This window comes from Scomber scombrus, chromosome 2 (genome assembly GCF_963691925.1).
Source record: "Scomber scombrus chromosome 2, fScoSco1.1, whole genome shotgun sequence".
Lineage (NCBI taxonomy): Eukaryota > Metazoa > Chordata > Actinopteri > Scombriformes > Scombridae > Scomber > Scomber scombrus.
The window spans coordinates 26,752,220-26,768,268 of record NC_084971.1 but is presented as its reverse complement, the minus strand read 5'-3'; the positions used below and the strand labels follow the sequence as shown (position 1 = coordinate 26,768,268).

General features: G+C 40.9%; 1 protein-coding gene across 1 annotated transcript in view; it reads right to left on the bottom strand.

Moving 5' to 3' along the window:
• Nucleotides 1–16,049, bottom strand: part of si:dkeyp-9d4.3 (caskin-1) — a 37,157-nt gene that overhangs the window by 4,431 nt on the left and 16,677 nt on the right. Inside the window, exons 8-20 of the mRNA XM_062434230.1 lie at nt 15,510–15,618; nt 14,352–14,446; nt 13,250–13,385; nt 10,566–10,871; nt 8,917–9,015; nt 8,608–8,792; nt 7,245–7,326; nt 5,505–5,572; nt 4,009–4,116; nt 3,373–3,474; nt 3,115–3,253; nt 1,529–2,325; nt 691–1,348 (exon numbers count right to left, since the gene is read on the bottom strand). Coding sequence (XP_062290214.1) covers nt 691–1,348; nt 1,529–2,325; nt 3,115–3,253; nt 3,373–3,474; nt 4,009–4,116; nt 5,505–5,572; nt 7,245–7,326; nt 8,608–8,792; nt 8,917–9,015; nt 10,566–10,871; nt 13,250–13,385; nt 14,352–14,446; nt 15,510–15,618 — 2,884 coding nt within the window. The remainder of the gene's footprint in view (nt 1–690; nt 1,349–1,528; nt 2,326–3,114; nt 3,254–3,372; nt 3,475–4,008; nt 4,117–5,504; nt 5,573–7,244; nt 7,327–8,607; nt 8,793–8,916; nt 9,016–10,565; nt 10,872–13,249; nt 13,386–14,351; nt 14,447–15,509; nt 15,619–16,049) is intronic.

Here is a 16,049-nt window from a genome sequence, read left to right as displayed (position 1 = left end):
CGATGCACAGCAGAGCAACAACTAAAACCAGAAAATATGGCGTCTCCAAAAGCTGCCTGGCATTCTAAACAATGTCATTAATCATAAAAAAAAAAAACTTAATCACAGGGGTGAAACCGTCACAATAATTTGTTTTATAACTGAGGTAGACCATTCCCTCTGGTGGGTTATAAAAAGTCAAACCACACTGATTTATTCTGAATGGTTTTGCTAAAGCTTCACTTACTTCAAATGAATAATCTGTGTTACATTATCACACACAAAGTAAATGCCATTCTGTTGCTGATACCAAAAATAATTGATTAAACATACTGCATACATAATTATGAACGTTTTTCATGTTTTTAAATGCATTAATATTTTCCAACTGAACATCCTGGATCATATTTCATTGTCTCACCAATATCTTTGATGTTGTGCTGAACGACAATAAAAGGAATCTTGAATCTTGAATCTTGTTTTAAAGCAAGGTGGCCCTTGGTCTGAATCTCTGCTTAATGTGGAATTTGTCATTTCTGACTCTGGCAGACCACAGTGGCAGAATAATTTCATGTAATGATCACAAAATGTACCCATAGTGGCCTTAAAGTGATATGAATACTGATTGATTACATACGCAGTCACAGAAGCTAAATTTGTGAATGTTAAATCTTCAAATGTGTGTATGTATATACTGTATGTATATTTCACCTGGGCTCTGTGCTGTATCAGTATTATCAGGACCAGGTATGGGGACCCTGCGAGTCGGGGTTGGGGGATCAGCTGGTGCCTTCTTCAGGGTGACTGTGGATGGTTTGGGTGAGACAGGTGGCTTCAGAGATTTCCTGGCCTCCATCCACTCACAGCTCTCCCTGCTGGCCTCTGTCCTATCAGAGACCTCAGACACCGGCCTCCGCCTCAGGACCACGCCGCCGTTCTGCTGCGGCTCGCCTCCGTTTTTCCAGCCGCCATCTGTTTGACTGCTGGGAGAGTCTGATTGGTTATTGCTTTGGCTGACAATTTCTGAGTGCTCAGATGTGCGTGGTCTCCTGCGTATGGTGTCAGAACCAGTTGTCATGGTGACAACAGTGGTGGACACGTTCGCAGATGCTTCGGAGTCTGTCGCCAGAGGACGAGCCTTCCTCCGGAGTGTTGCTGTACCATCTGTAATTTCTGTTGTCGAGGTGACGACAATGGAGCGGGGCCGAGGCTCTGGACGTTTCTGGGCTGGTTGACGGGGTGGAAGGCCAGTCTGATCACCAGGAAGGCCCTCTAGTCCACTGATGGTCCTGCGTCGACTTAGGACATCATCCTCCTCAGATCCAAGTCCACCTGCGCCAGTCTGGCGACGAAGCATAGGCGGACTCACCTGGAGAACATACAACTGTTTTACATGTTTTTTGCTAATATGCTATATGAAATACACAGCTCACAGGCCACACGGAACAAACAAAGACACACACACACACACACACACACACACACACACACACACACACACACACACACACAAACACACACACAAACACACACACAAACACACAAACACCTGCAGGTAGCTGGTGCTGCTTCCCAGATTCCTTGGCAGGGTTTTGGCTCCACCCACAATGGTTGTCTCCAGCATGGCGGCAAGGCTGCGCACACTCCCAGAAGCCCCCTCTGATCTCTCCAGGCCCGCTGAGTCCTGAGCTCTTAGAGCTGATCCCAGGCTGCCACAGTCACTGGCTCGCCGTTCACGATAGGTTGGCAGCCCTAGGAGCCCCTCCCCCTGTCCTTCTCCTTCCCCATCACCCCCGGTAATGGAAGAACAGGACCGTTTAGGTGGCGTCGGGGGCCGACCTTTTCGGCGGGGACGGAGTGTGACAGATGATTGGCTGCGGTTAACAGTGACATCATTAGGGGCGGCAGTACGTGAGGAGCTGCTGCGGCACACAGTGGCGTATCTAGAGTCTGTTTCTGAGCCAGTTAGACTGTGAGTTCTCCGTCGGTCTTCCTCCTCACTGGGCAGGCGGAGCAGCGGCACCGATGAATCCACTGCTGCCATCTGGGTGGAGGGACGCGGCCGAGCCCTGGGGGAGGCCTGCTGGGTGCGAGCATGTGGTGGGGTTTGTGGTGGAGTTTGCGTCGGTGTGTGGGGAGGGGTCTGTGAAAGATTGAGACCTGGGCGAGGTTTGGCTAGGGGGCTGGGTGCACCGTCCCTCTGCATCCTCGCCTCCCTCCTCGGCTCTGAGCTGCCTCCTGGGCTGGACGGAGGTGTAGAGGGGCTCTGAGGAGGCTCCAAGCCACTTTCTCCTCTCTGTAGCTCTTTCAGTCTCCTCACTCCCAACATCAGCTTCTTCTGATGGCCTGAGGGGAGGCAGGGATGTTGGGGAGAAGAAGGGAAAAATTGCGTGAGGTATAAAAATGTAGATATAGACTGCAAAGCTGGACAAGATTCACAGTGAAAAGGACACTCTAATAACTTGGAAAACTGTCATTTTCGCCCTCGTTAAGCAGTGCATGCAGCAACTTTGCAACTTTACTTTAAATTTGTTGTGAGATTCCAGCTTTCAAAGATACCAAATATGTCAGGCTGAATTTTGGGGAAAATATGTATAAAATGATGCACAAGACATCTCGAATATACCCATTTGATGGATGGTACAGCCTTAGAAACATAGAGTCTCAGATTTAAATACACGCCTTCATTGAGGAGTTACAACAAGGTGATACAGAATATATATATATATATATATATATATATATATATATATACCATACTGTCAGTGAGTGTAGAATAAGAAGATTTTAGCAACCTTAAAGCCACTTGAGGTTAAACAAAGGGGGAAGTGAAATGATAAGGAGTTAATAGGGATGTTATTCTGCACTAGTAAACATGAACAAACCGTTAAATTAGTTTTGACACTTCCTTCTTTTTATATGACTCAACATCCTGTTCCAATGTGTAATTCATTGTATTGTACTGAGGAAGCAAAGATCCCATTTCACAAAATTTCTTAAAGTTGGAACACAACACACAAAGTTGCAGAATATCTCAGCAAACTTGATAATGCTAAAATAATAAATTATGTTACTATATCCCACTGCTACCAATTAAATCTTATGTCCCATCTCAATGGTGTAGCTGTGACTTACCAAGCTTAGTAATGCCAATCTCTTGCAGATCCTCGAGGCTGATGTCAGAGATGAAGTCAATATTTTCATACCCATTCTGCACCAGAACCTGGTAGTACTGACTAAGACCCAGGTGAGACAGCCAGTCTGCTAGATTGGCCTAAAAACACACACATACACAGAGATGAATAAAATAAATCTTGTTAACTTAAGCTTGTGTGTGTGTAGCTGCCAAAATACAATTTTTTTTAGTTTGTGTAGTGCACATGAGAGCCTTACAGGCTTGTGGTCTGGCAGCCAGTCTGTGGAGGGCAGCTTGCTGATCTCTGATGTTAACTTCTTCCGATGCCCAGGCTTCATGACCCCAATCCCTGTCAGGTCCTTCAAAGCAAAGCACACTTAGTTGCATCAGAAATTCTCCACACCACTATAGGTGTTTGGGTTTTAAATGTAAACATTTCTTTTGCATACATCTGACATTTCTACATAAACTGTGTGTGATATGCCTTCAGGAATATTCTGCTTTGGGTAATCTCTGATGAATGTCCCCTGCCTTTAGGGGATTTATGTCATACCACTGTGTCTGCTTCAGTACACATAAAAACACACACATAAACACATACACACACAATGGCACTCCAAACACACTACAGGACAAACAAAGAACAGCGTTTACAGCCGGCACAGACTGGAGCACACAGCCATGGTAGGTATGCCAGGTATGTAAATGAAGCAGACAGAGTATGAGAAGTGACTGGTTGAGGCTCAGGACTCACACCGGGGGTCAGGTGACAGAGACAGGAGGGTCATGATGACATCATCCAGGTCAGTGGGGAGCTGATTTGAGAGCTGAGCTGGGCGGAGCCTTGACAAACAAGGGGCGGGGCGTGAGGGGGTCAGGGGTCATGACCTTACCTCAGGGGTCATGCGGCTAATGGTGTCTAGATCATATCCCGCGGTGAGGAAGTGGGTGGTGTAGAACTGCAGCTGAAACTCACCCAGCCACGCCACTACTGCCTGCTTCTAGAACACAGAACACAAAACACTACTTCCTGCTTCTAGAGCACAAAACACCACTGCCTGCTTCCAGAAGAGTCCACAGGCTTCTTCTAGAGCACAGGACTGGGACCTGTTCTAGAACACAGCATAGCAACCTGCTCTGGAACACAGAGAAGACTGTTCTAGAACACAGGAGGGAATACAGCTCTAGAATGTAGGAGAGAAGACTGTTCTAGAATTCAGACAAGAAGACTATTCTAGAAAGTAGGAGAGAAAACACTTCTAGAACACAGGAGAGAAAATTGTTCTAGAAAATAGAAGAAAATACAGTTCTAGGACAAGGCATAGCAGCCTGTTCTAGAACACAGAGAAGTATTTTCTTGAAAACAGAGGAGAAGGCTGTTCTAGAAAAGAAAAGAAAAACGTTCTACAAAATAAGAGAGAAGACAGTTCTAGAACATGCTCTAGTAAACAGCATAGAAACCCCAAAATGGAAACTTGCCCTGCAGCAAGATCTAGAAAACTCTTTTATGAGCAACGAATGGGAACTTATTCTCAATCACAAAATAGCAAGCTAAGTTATGCAAAAAAACATAAAACACACACTACTACAACCTGTCTTTAGTCTACTCCTACATTTAGGTGAACCAAGGTTTGTAAAGTAGCATGAAGATGTACCAATTTTTTTTATCCCACTTAAAAGGCTCTGATTGGTTGATTGTTATTCCAGCCGTGAAAACATCAGAAATATTTCAAACTGAACAAATTGGCAATGGTTTTGCAATTTGTATGAACTGACCCTTTAAATGACCTTTGACACGCAGTACATGCTGAATGATGTAAATTACTTCAGAGTCGTAGAATGTAAAAGCCTGTATCTCGATAACTAAGATCAACCAATGAGGACACAGTAAAAACGCTACAGCTAAAACTTCTATGATAGAACATCGCTGTTTCCTGGTAACCAGAAAAATGCTTAATTCTAGAATGCAGCGACTGCTTGCTTCTAGAACACACACACACACACACACACAGTTTAACCCTCAGTTTCACGGAACACACAGTGCTGGCAGGTTCTAGAACACAGTGGCAGCATGCGGGTGCCTGGTGTCTCAGTGTGGTGCGAGGGCATGGGGAGGGTGGAGGGACAAGAAGGCAAGACAGCAACTGACTCCTCGATGTGTCTGTCACTCTGCCTGTCTCCATGGTGACGCGCTCAGTCACAGAGACTGCAGTGGCATGCCCATCCTTATGGTGTCATCTTTTCAGGTGAAACACAACCACCCTAGCAGATACCTCATTTTACCCAGTGAACCCCACCCCTTGAAGAGGTCCAACCACAGCGATTGTTGAGAGGAAGTAACAGAAAGAGGAGCACCCCGAGCGAACCAATCTGTGATCCAAAAACTCACTTTCCCATCATCCTCCTCTGCCTTGCGCTCAAATGACCGCTGTTCATGAACTGTGGAACTGGCGGAGCCTTGGGGTGGAGGTTGAGTTGTGCCGGAGAGTGAGACAATGGAAAAAAAGAGAGAAATACGTTAAAATATATTACCATTACACATACATAGTTTATTACATACCTTTTGATTGAATTTTTATGAATTCACTTTAAACCAAAATCAGTTTAGTTTGATCCAAAGAAGATCTAGCAAGTGCTGTGATATGACAGTTTTATTTGATGTAGATATATTTTTCAAACTTTTATTTTATTTATTTATTTTTTTAAGTCCTTGATAGTGTTTATATTGCTTATATAGCTCTTCGTAATAATGTTGGTAACAGGTTTCACACTTGGCAGGCTTTGTGGTGATGTTTCAGCTTTACACTTCCCACATATCACTTAATTCACTGGACATATGACAGATTTAATATGCTAATTTATATCTTCTATCAAAGAAGGATTAGTCCGAAAACTATATAACCTAAGAGAGTATATGCAGACACAATGCACTTTATATCAATATAAATGTATCAAACATGTTTTTACACACATCATATATGTATTACATTGTTACAGTTTGTGGCTCCTTATAGTTGGTAGCACCATTTAAATTGTAAGTCATTTGACAGGACTGGAGTTACATCCGGGCCTTGTTCAAACATAGTTATTAATACATTGATTCAATATAGGCTGTGGCTTATAAATTATGGTACAACTTGCCAGTCCAGAACACAAAGAATGCCCATTTCAACATCATCTGCTGATTTTTTTTAGAGTTTACATGTTTATATGCCTTCCTTATGCCTCCTTTAAGCCACTAATTGGAAGACTGACAGTTCCCTGTTCCTGCAGTCCACATGTCAAAGTGTACTTGGGCATGAAATCCAAATTGCTGTGCCATTGGTGTGTGAGTGTATGTGTGAATGAGTATTAGAAACTCCATCTGATGAGCAAGTTGGCACCTTGCACGGCAGCCTCTGCCATCTTTGTGTGAAAGTGTGTGCGAATGTTGGCATGTAGTGAAAAGCGCTTTGAGTGCTTGGAAGACTAGAAAGACACTACACAAATGCAGTTCATTTATCATTTACTTTTTCATGAATGTTATCACTGCTCAGGCTAATTACACAAAGATTATTCTGCTTACTAGAAGCAAACCTTCAGTGATGAAGCTGAATCTTGAATTCCCTGAGAACCACAATTGATTAATTCCAAGAAAGAGTGACTTGTCTGTGGCTTTTTAGAGCAACGTTTTAAGGCAGTTTTTTTATATAAATAAGACATGAGTTCAGTTTCAGTTGTACAAGGGTGGTGGAAAGAAATGCTGCCTGTGTCTGATATGAACAGACAGCTGGTCTTTCAGGAGCCTGTTTGACTAAAAGTGAAATGAAGGAAAACATGATTCACAAAAGCAGCGATCTAAACAAGCCTAGAGGTACCTGTTATTGTGAACATTGCTTAAATTATCTTTAATTGGAACATTTAATCACTTTACTCCAGACTGAATGTCTTTTTTGAATCACTGGATCACGGGTATTATTTGTTATTAATAGGTGATGATGAACTTTACACTATACTATCCGTTTAAATTGTTGTGTTTGATCAATTAGGAGAACGCAGTGGCAAAACTGACTTTTAACTTCAATGAAAAATTACACAAATTATCACTTCAAATAATGCTAAAAATATGTGAGTGAGTGTGTGTGCTTACTCGCTGACTGCTCAACAGACTGCGACTGCTCCAAGAGATGCTCTTTGGCTTTTACTGACTGGGACAGCACGGTGGCCAGGAGCTAAAACACACAAACATGCTCATACACACTCACGGAAAATGAAATATTTACTCAAGCATAATCATTCAGATCCCAGAAGGGCCATGTGATTCAGTTCAGTGGACTAAGTGCACATATAACAGGCCTGTGACTCTCCTCCTCATGCATTTCCTGCAATATCCCAATTCTGGTGCAGCAAAAGCCCTGCAATAAATACTTCATAAAATAGATGATGTCCCTCCAGCATAATGTAGTAACACCATCCAATTTGGCTAATTGCTGATTCTGTATTTTTTAGGTAGTAACTAAAATTTGACTAGTTACATCCAGTGATGAAAACAAATTTAGAATGCAATGAAAGTGTCAGACAGCAGACCTACAAGGTGCATGATATCACAAGACTATAAAATGAAAGTACACTACAGTTTGGAAGAAGAATGATGCACAGAAAGGCAAACACCTGTATCTATCACCTCTCCGTCTTAACTGCAGTGGGTAAGTTTGTGTTGTTGTGGAAGCTAACTGGATGTAAATTAACCATCTAATACATCTTGACCTTTCACCTGATCAATCTCAATCTTTTTTGTAAGTATGACTTCATCATGCACTCAACAGTGGAAGTGAAACCAAATGTAGCAATGAAAGTACAAATATGCATTTGCATTTCAATAAGACTAACGGTAAAAAAAAAAAACTCCAGTGACACTGATGCTCATCAGACTGAAATACCAGGCTTCAATTTCAGACTCAAAACATGCAAATAATAGTAAATAAAATAATATGAAGACACACAATTCACTGCTAAATTTGGTGTAGCTGACACCAGCCAATCACATTTGAGTTTGTAGTTTAGGTATAGATTTTCATGACCATTCCACAGTAGTAGTATTTGAGAACAAAAATACATATTGACCATTTTATACGCATTTTGTTGCAAACCCCCCCCCCCCCCCCCCCCCCCCTTACATACACATTAGTTGAACTTGACACATCATTTTTCAGAGAATAGTTGATGCTTAAATTTATAGGATTTATAATGCTGTGTGATTGATAAAAGGGCAAATCAGGAGGCCATCATCTTTATGCACTTGGTCTACTTCAGAAAAAAAACATTGCTCAGAAGAAGAAACAGAAACAGCAGGAAGCAGAATTGTGGTTTACTTGGTAACAAGAGTTGTTTCCTGAGAATGTTTTGCTGTTTCCAAGAAATGATGTGTATGTTGTTTTGTGAAGTATCAATAGCAACAAACTGTTAACACCTGCAAAAAACATACACTCATGTAGACGCAAGGAATCTCTTACCTTGACCCCTTCAGCTTGTGCGTTCAGGCCTGGAGCGTTAAGGCCGTGTGTGTTGACTCCTGGTGTGGGTGCCGGGTGTGGACTGGGTGCAGGTGTGGTGAGAACATGTGTGTTCCCAGAGCTCTGCAGGCTGCTTGATGACCGAGCACTGCCAATGCTTCCCACACTGCCACTGCGTTCACCACCTCCAAACATAAACAAGTATTTCAGGATATTATATGGACTACGTTGCTCAGTGTAGTATATGTATGTCAGGATAGTATATGTAGTTTCACACGTAATCGACCAGACACACACTGCTGACTTTACCTGAGAGTGGTTTGCGTAGCACCCAGATATCCTCACTGGTGCTGCTCTGATGGCCCAAAGTGGGAGAGCCTTGAGGACTCAACTCGGCAGTTCGTGAACCTGTCACAGGCAAACACACACACACATACACACACACACACACACACGCACACACACACACACACACACACACACACACACACACACACACACACACACACACACACACACACACACACACACACACACGTTACTGCCACCATTTAAGTTTCATTTTTTGAGAGTTTTTTTTTAACTACAAATGCAGCAACTACTCAACAAAGTAAAATATATGAATATATATACAATCAGTTTAACTGCTCTACACTAAAGAAGCAAACACTCAGGCTCACAAAGATACACTCACACAGATGCAAATTCATGAATGCTGAATTAATCATTGTGGTCACACCACCTGTAAGTGTTTACCGTTTTGAAACGTGTATAACCCCACGTACTGTTAAGCAGGTTTATTCATACAGATATTGTGCTAACAAACATTGTTCAAACCATAATAGATGACAGATATTTCAGGCCAGTTGACAGGAAATTTCATACAAAATGATGTTCATGCCTCTAAAAGGTTACATGATAGTGAAGCCATTAATCTAGTCATTTCAGTTCACTCACATTGTGAAACTTTTTTTTCAAAGCAGCCAGTTTCAGTTTTAATTAGCAAAGGTTTTGAGATATGTCACTGAGATTTCAGCCATGACAACAAAACATTGTTTTGTGGTTAGCACAGCACTGAAAATGACTGTAGGTTTGAAAAACTGAACATTTTCCCAGACAATCCATAGTAGAGCCTGGATGTTTGAGGCCAATCTATATTTAGAAGTTTAAACAATCTATGTCCCTCTCTTACTCTCTCTATCACTCTCCCTCTCCTTCTTTCTCTCTCAACCCAACAAGTCGAGGCAGATGGCAGCCCACCTAGAGCCTTGTTCTGCTTGAGGTTTTTTCCCATTAAAGGGGAGTTTTTCCTTGCCACTGTCGCCAAGTGCTTGCTCATGGGAGAATGTTATGTGTCTAAATAAAATTACAGAGTACTGTCTAGACCTGCTCTATTTGAAAAGTGCCTTAAAATAACTTACTTTTTTACTATATAAAAAAAATTGAATTGAAAATTGAATATTGAATTTTCCTCTTTCCCTTTTTTTTGTTTGGATAAAAGCTGAGGAGCATCTCTCTGCTGAGCAGTCAGTGAGTAAGCGTATGAGGTTTGTCACTTTTAGCTTTTGATGTTTCTGCAGCAGATATCTCTTCAATCTTGAGAAAACTAAATCTTGCACTCTGCTGTTGCTTAGCATCACAATTTATTGATGAACGGCAGAGTGCAGGATCCTCTTTTCTCTAGACTGAAGTGACACTTCCCAACACACCTGCCTCTGAGATAATTGGATTTGGGAATATCTCAGATGAAAAAATTATAAGCAGCGGATATCTCAAAACTTTGGCAAATAAAACCCAAAACATCTGCACAGCTAGATACCATTCTGTGTACTTATCCTTTATTAAAACAGACAGATCGTTAACAAACTTTATATGTGACTGTCAAACAGTGTGTGAAAGTGTTTCTATCTACTAAAAAGTATGCTTATCTGTGATTTAAAGTGTACTACAGTATGTACCTGTCTGACTTTGCTGCTCCTGAGAAGTGGAGAGAGGAGGAGGAGGAGGAGGAGGAGGAGGAGGAGGAGGAGGAGGAGTGGACAGAGGAGGAGTCGAGAGAGAAGGAGGAGAAATGGGAAGTGGAACGTACCCAAAGGAGGAGAACCGAGGTAGGGACTGTGTGCTGGGGTGAGGGGATGGAGGGGGAGGCAGATGCAGAGGGAGGACTTTGGTGGGGGGGTATGAATGTCCGTTGACCGAGGCAATGGGACAGGGGTTGGGCCTGCGGAGCAGGAGGGTGTGGCACTGCTGGGAGGGGGAGTGACCTGGACTCATGCCAGGAGGAGGGAGGTGCAAAACAACAACAACAACACAACAACAACAACAACAACAACAACAACAACTGATCAGTCAACTTGAAACAAAACAAATCTAATCATATCAGAAAATGTGTAAAAGAATATTTACTTAAAATCAAAATATGAGAAGAATACATCCATATATCCACATGGAATATATTTATATAAATTAAAATATAATATCACTGTAGCAATAAAGCAAATTGAAATATGAACAAAAGCATCACAGTCAAGCAGAGCAGGGACGTTTATCACAAAGCAAGTTCAAATGAGTCTGGTCTCACTGAGCCTAACGTCTGTAATCTTGGATAACTGGTATCATGAAGTTGATTACCAATTTTTGAGTTTTCTAATCCAGCTACGAAATCTTTCACAAGGAAAAAGTACAGTTCTTATTTTCAGGCTGATCAGATGTATCATCTTCAGGATCATGAGTAGAGTATTTAATATGACATGAGATGAAACAGTGCAGGGAAGTTTGGTTTGCCGCAGTAAAATGTGATATTTAGTAAGGTGAAATGTACACATTTAAATCCCATGACTTTTTAATATATGCTGAGCATGTTCAGTCATCCAGAATGAGTAAGGAGAATAAATGAATACTGACATTTTGGTGCTTTTTTGTCTTTTGATGAACTACTATGAACTATTACTTTAAATAGTTGAAAAAGGCCTGAAGATAAAAAAATATGAAGTCTAGTTGATTGACATGAAGAATTAATTAGAAGTCCAGTAGACTTAAGGTTGTATGAAGACCATTTCTTCTATCTCTCACACAACTATCAGGGTGGGGTTAATCTTTTGCTGTACTGACCTTATGTGTTTCTGTAACAAAGAAGTGGACTGACTCTGTTCTTTTGTTGTTTAACTTGCTGTCTACACCAGAATGTTTTGCATTGTGAAGGTTGACTTTATCTAGTTGTGATAACCTTGCTTAATTAATGTACATTTCAAGAAACCGCTGCAATATTTGCGAGAACTTGCAATTTAGCTAAATTACCGCAAGTTTTCCACATGAAATGTTCAAATCAACAGACCGCTAGTAATTTGGACCAATTATCACATTTCGTGTCGTGCTAACTTTTGTTATAGCAGTACACAGCATGCATTCAGCAAAGATTCAGGACATTCAGGTGGAAGATAAACAAATCTCGCTTGTCAACAGAAATCACTGCCATAGACCATGCAAAACAATTCTTAAATTAGGGTTACATTCAGTTAGTCAGAAGGATAAGAGTTGATGTGTTGTTCAGACAGCAGAGATTATCTACCTCAAACATAAAAATTGGCACTTCATTTTTTTATGTAAATAAAATTGGATATCAATTTGATATCACTTTATATTGTAAATGTGGTACTTTTGTCTCTGTCAGGATGATGTGATCTGATTGGTCAGTAGTGCGCCTACTGACAAGTTTTGACCAGATGGGGAGTTCCAGTCCTCTGAAATGATGACAACGCGGAAGTAACTTAAAAACTGCATTCTATCAAAAGGCCACCAGGGGGCGACTGTTTTGGTGTCAAAAGGACTTCCGTCTCTATACAAGTCAATGGAGAATTCACCAACTTCTCACTTGATTTCTAACCTCAGTAAACGTTTTCAAAATGTGTTTATGGTCTCAATCGCTAGTTTAAAGCCTTGTTCAATGCAATATGATGTTCATTTGTGAAATTTTGGCCTCCCTGATTTTATATTTGGCGATAAAGCAGGGTATGCATTAGGGATTAGCAGATTGATTGGTTCACAGGTTCAGGAGGACGCCTCATGCTCTTCCTGATGCCCATATAAGTAGAATCCGTGGTATTTTTTTTACCCGGCATGCACCGGAAATGTTCAAGATGGCGCTGCCTAGATCCGAAACTATTCGCTTCCGAGCAGCAGTCCACAAACCAATGGGTGACGTCAAGGATGTTACGTCCATTTTATATACAGTCTATGGTTTTGACCTGATCCTCTGAAGTTAACGTGCTCGTTAGCCGTGCAGGATGAGTTACCAGATAATAGCGAGCCAGCTTTGTGATACAATAAAGTGAGTCAAGCGCAAAGATTGCTAGCTAACCCACTATTCTTGCTTTGTGATACAGGCCCCAAGTTGGGTTTATTAACTAGGGAGGGTGACAGAAGGAGAAGAAATAGAAGCGGGGAGGAGTGTTGATAGCCAGTAGGGGACAGTCTTGTGTGAATGGAAGATGGTTAGGAAAAACAGATGAGCTGCCTAAAGAGGCCGATGATGCTGCAACTATCTACAACTAATGATTAGTTATAGCTACACAACAGCTGCTGAGCTCACGCACATACAGCCACACATATAACCCCCCCACCCCAAACCCCCCCACACACACACCGCTGTGATGTGGGTGGTCACCTGCCCTCTTGATGACTTCCACCATGTTGGAGGGGAAATACCCCACCCGGTCATTTCCTGTGCGGTTGTCATGAATACAGCCTTTCCATCGGCCGTCAGAGTGCTGCTCCAAAACCTGACGACACATACACACACACACACACACACACACACACACACACACACACACACACATATATTTTACAAAATCCTGATTAAATAATAGGATTGTAATTTTTTTACACTTGCAAAAACAATAACTGGATTGGATTGCACCAGCTATTCATAAAACTATAATTAAATTTGGGTGTAATGTTCTTTCTAAATTCTTAGCAACTAGTGCTAAATAGTTTCTGAGTAGTGATTTACTAAATTGGGCACCATTTAACTTTTAAAAAGGTCTTAGCTAGTAGAGACTTAAGTAATGTGGAAATTGGGACTTTCTGCATACATCCATTTATATTTATAGTTTATAGTGAGTGGAATATCTGTTCATGCTAACCTAACCAATGTTATTTAAGTAGCTAGTCATTTACGTGGTATTGCTAACATTATTAGCATAATGTTTAGTAAAAGAAGGTATATTGTTTTATTTTTGTGAAATGTAATTCATAAAATTTTCCACTTAGTATTACCCATCATTTTAATCAAGTGTCAGTTCAGATATGTCGACCATATTCCATATTTACCTTAAATACACTTCTGTAATTGGTGAAGTATTAACACGGTAACATTAGCTTGTGGGTTACTTCTGTTAGCTACAGTATGTTACACCTGGCAGTTATTAGGTGTAAATATTTAGTAACAACTAATCTCACTTTTTAATCCCACTTTAATTAAGTGATGTGCAAATCCCTATTGTGAACACTTAATAAACAATTTAACAGGTTATAACTAGGTTAAAATTGAATATGAAGAGCTGGTGCAACTGGCATCAGTGTGTAAGTCAATTTTATACAAATATGAATAAAAAGTTATTAATAATGCTAAAAACTTTGCTCATATAGTACATCTATAAAGGATATAATTTACTACACTGACTGAGGAATTTTAGTGGACAAGTTCAGAAATGAATTGCATTTTGGTTCGATGTTATGAGTACCGTAATAATGTCTCCAGCTTTGATGTTGAGGCTGGTTAGATCGTAGTTGTTGCAGTAATCCTTCAGTGCTCGTACCTGCATCGCAGCTGAAGCATCTGTAAGACAGAAATATAGTATGACCAGTAGAGTCGAGAAGAGTCAAGTAGTGCAGGAAGGAAGAAGTTGAAAGTCTTACTTTAGTATTGATATTATCATCAATAATCAATATGCTCACAGTGATCAGTTTGCTGTTCAAAGAAATCAAATCAAAATTTTTTTGTTATTTATGATTAAAATCTGTCTTTACATCTGTTTAATTTAGTAATTACATCTGCAATATCATATTTTTTGGCTACTTGAGGGCTGCGGAAACAAGTTGTGAACACAACACTGACGCATAATCACTTTTTAAGCTGATATTGGGAATTTATTTGCAAGCAGTTGCTTATTTACACATCCAGCAGACCCAGAGTAACATTACAGCTGATTTGGAGTCGTGTTTCTGTCCAACTGAGGAAAGTTAGTGTGAAATTCACTCTCTTTTAGCTCTGATTTTGGTCTCCACCAACTCCAAAGTGAAATATATGGCTCTTAATTGCACTGATAGCATCATCAACTTAAGTCATAGAAACTTAACATTTTCTTTACATTGCTTTATTACATGTTGTTTAGTATCTCCTGGTTGTACGGAGCTGCAACCACACATGAATTTCCCTCAGGATAAATGAAGTATCCATCTACAGTATCTTAAGCTGCTAAATGCTAGACTATGTCTATCAGCTAGTCTACAGCTGTGTCTGCCTGCAGGTAGTGCAGATTGAATTTTTTGAGCTTATACGCTGAAAACAGCTGCCTGCTGTGGTCAACAATGACGATGATGAACAGTGAAAGTGAATCAAAACTGAGGACAGCTCCATAAAGCTGAGGGGGTCTGCAGAGTCAGGTGATTAAATGAGGAAGAGGAAATGCTCATTGTTTTGCAATAATTTAATGTTAAGGAAAAAGCATTCATAAGTAGCCCAACATCATACACAACTCTCCCCTTCATGATAGTCTTTTAGCTGCTTTTAATAAGGGCTATTCAAAATAATCTGTGACAGTATTTGTGATTCTTTTATTGCTTGGTATTAAATCAAAACTACATTTTGTGGTATTGTGTGTTTGCACTCTTGTTCTCACCTCTCAGTAGCTGCTTGATCTCTCGGCTGGCCTGTGTGGTGGTGAACTGGTTAACAATGTCCAGAGCAGTTTGACTCAGGGTGTTCCTCACTCCTGCACTGATGCCACTCTGGATGGAGGTAGAGTGAAGGAAATATTACTTTTTTCAGTATTAAAATAACAGCAAACAACAAGTATACCCCGTGTTTCTGAGGGGCTTCAACCCTCTATGTACAAGCCTTTAAAGTTTCTTTCACTCTTCTGTCAGTAATTGAAATCTTTTAGGTCAGTAATTGAAATCTGTGAGCCACTCGTACTACCCACCTACCCACACCTACACAAATACAAAAAAGACAATATGTGCAAGCATGGGTGTCTGATTATGTTTTAAAATGGGGGGCCAAGCTTAGAGATGCATAATTGGTGGGTTTTTTTAATGTAACGTTATGTAAGGCTTCATCACACAGCTCAGTGGGATGAACGACAAGTGCTGAGGTGCAAACCTGGCCAGCTGAGGAGAGGAAGGCAGCGTTAACAACAGCTGCTTATATAGACACATTA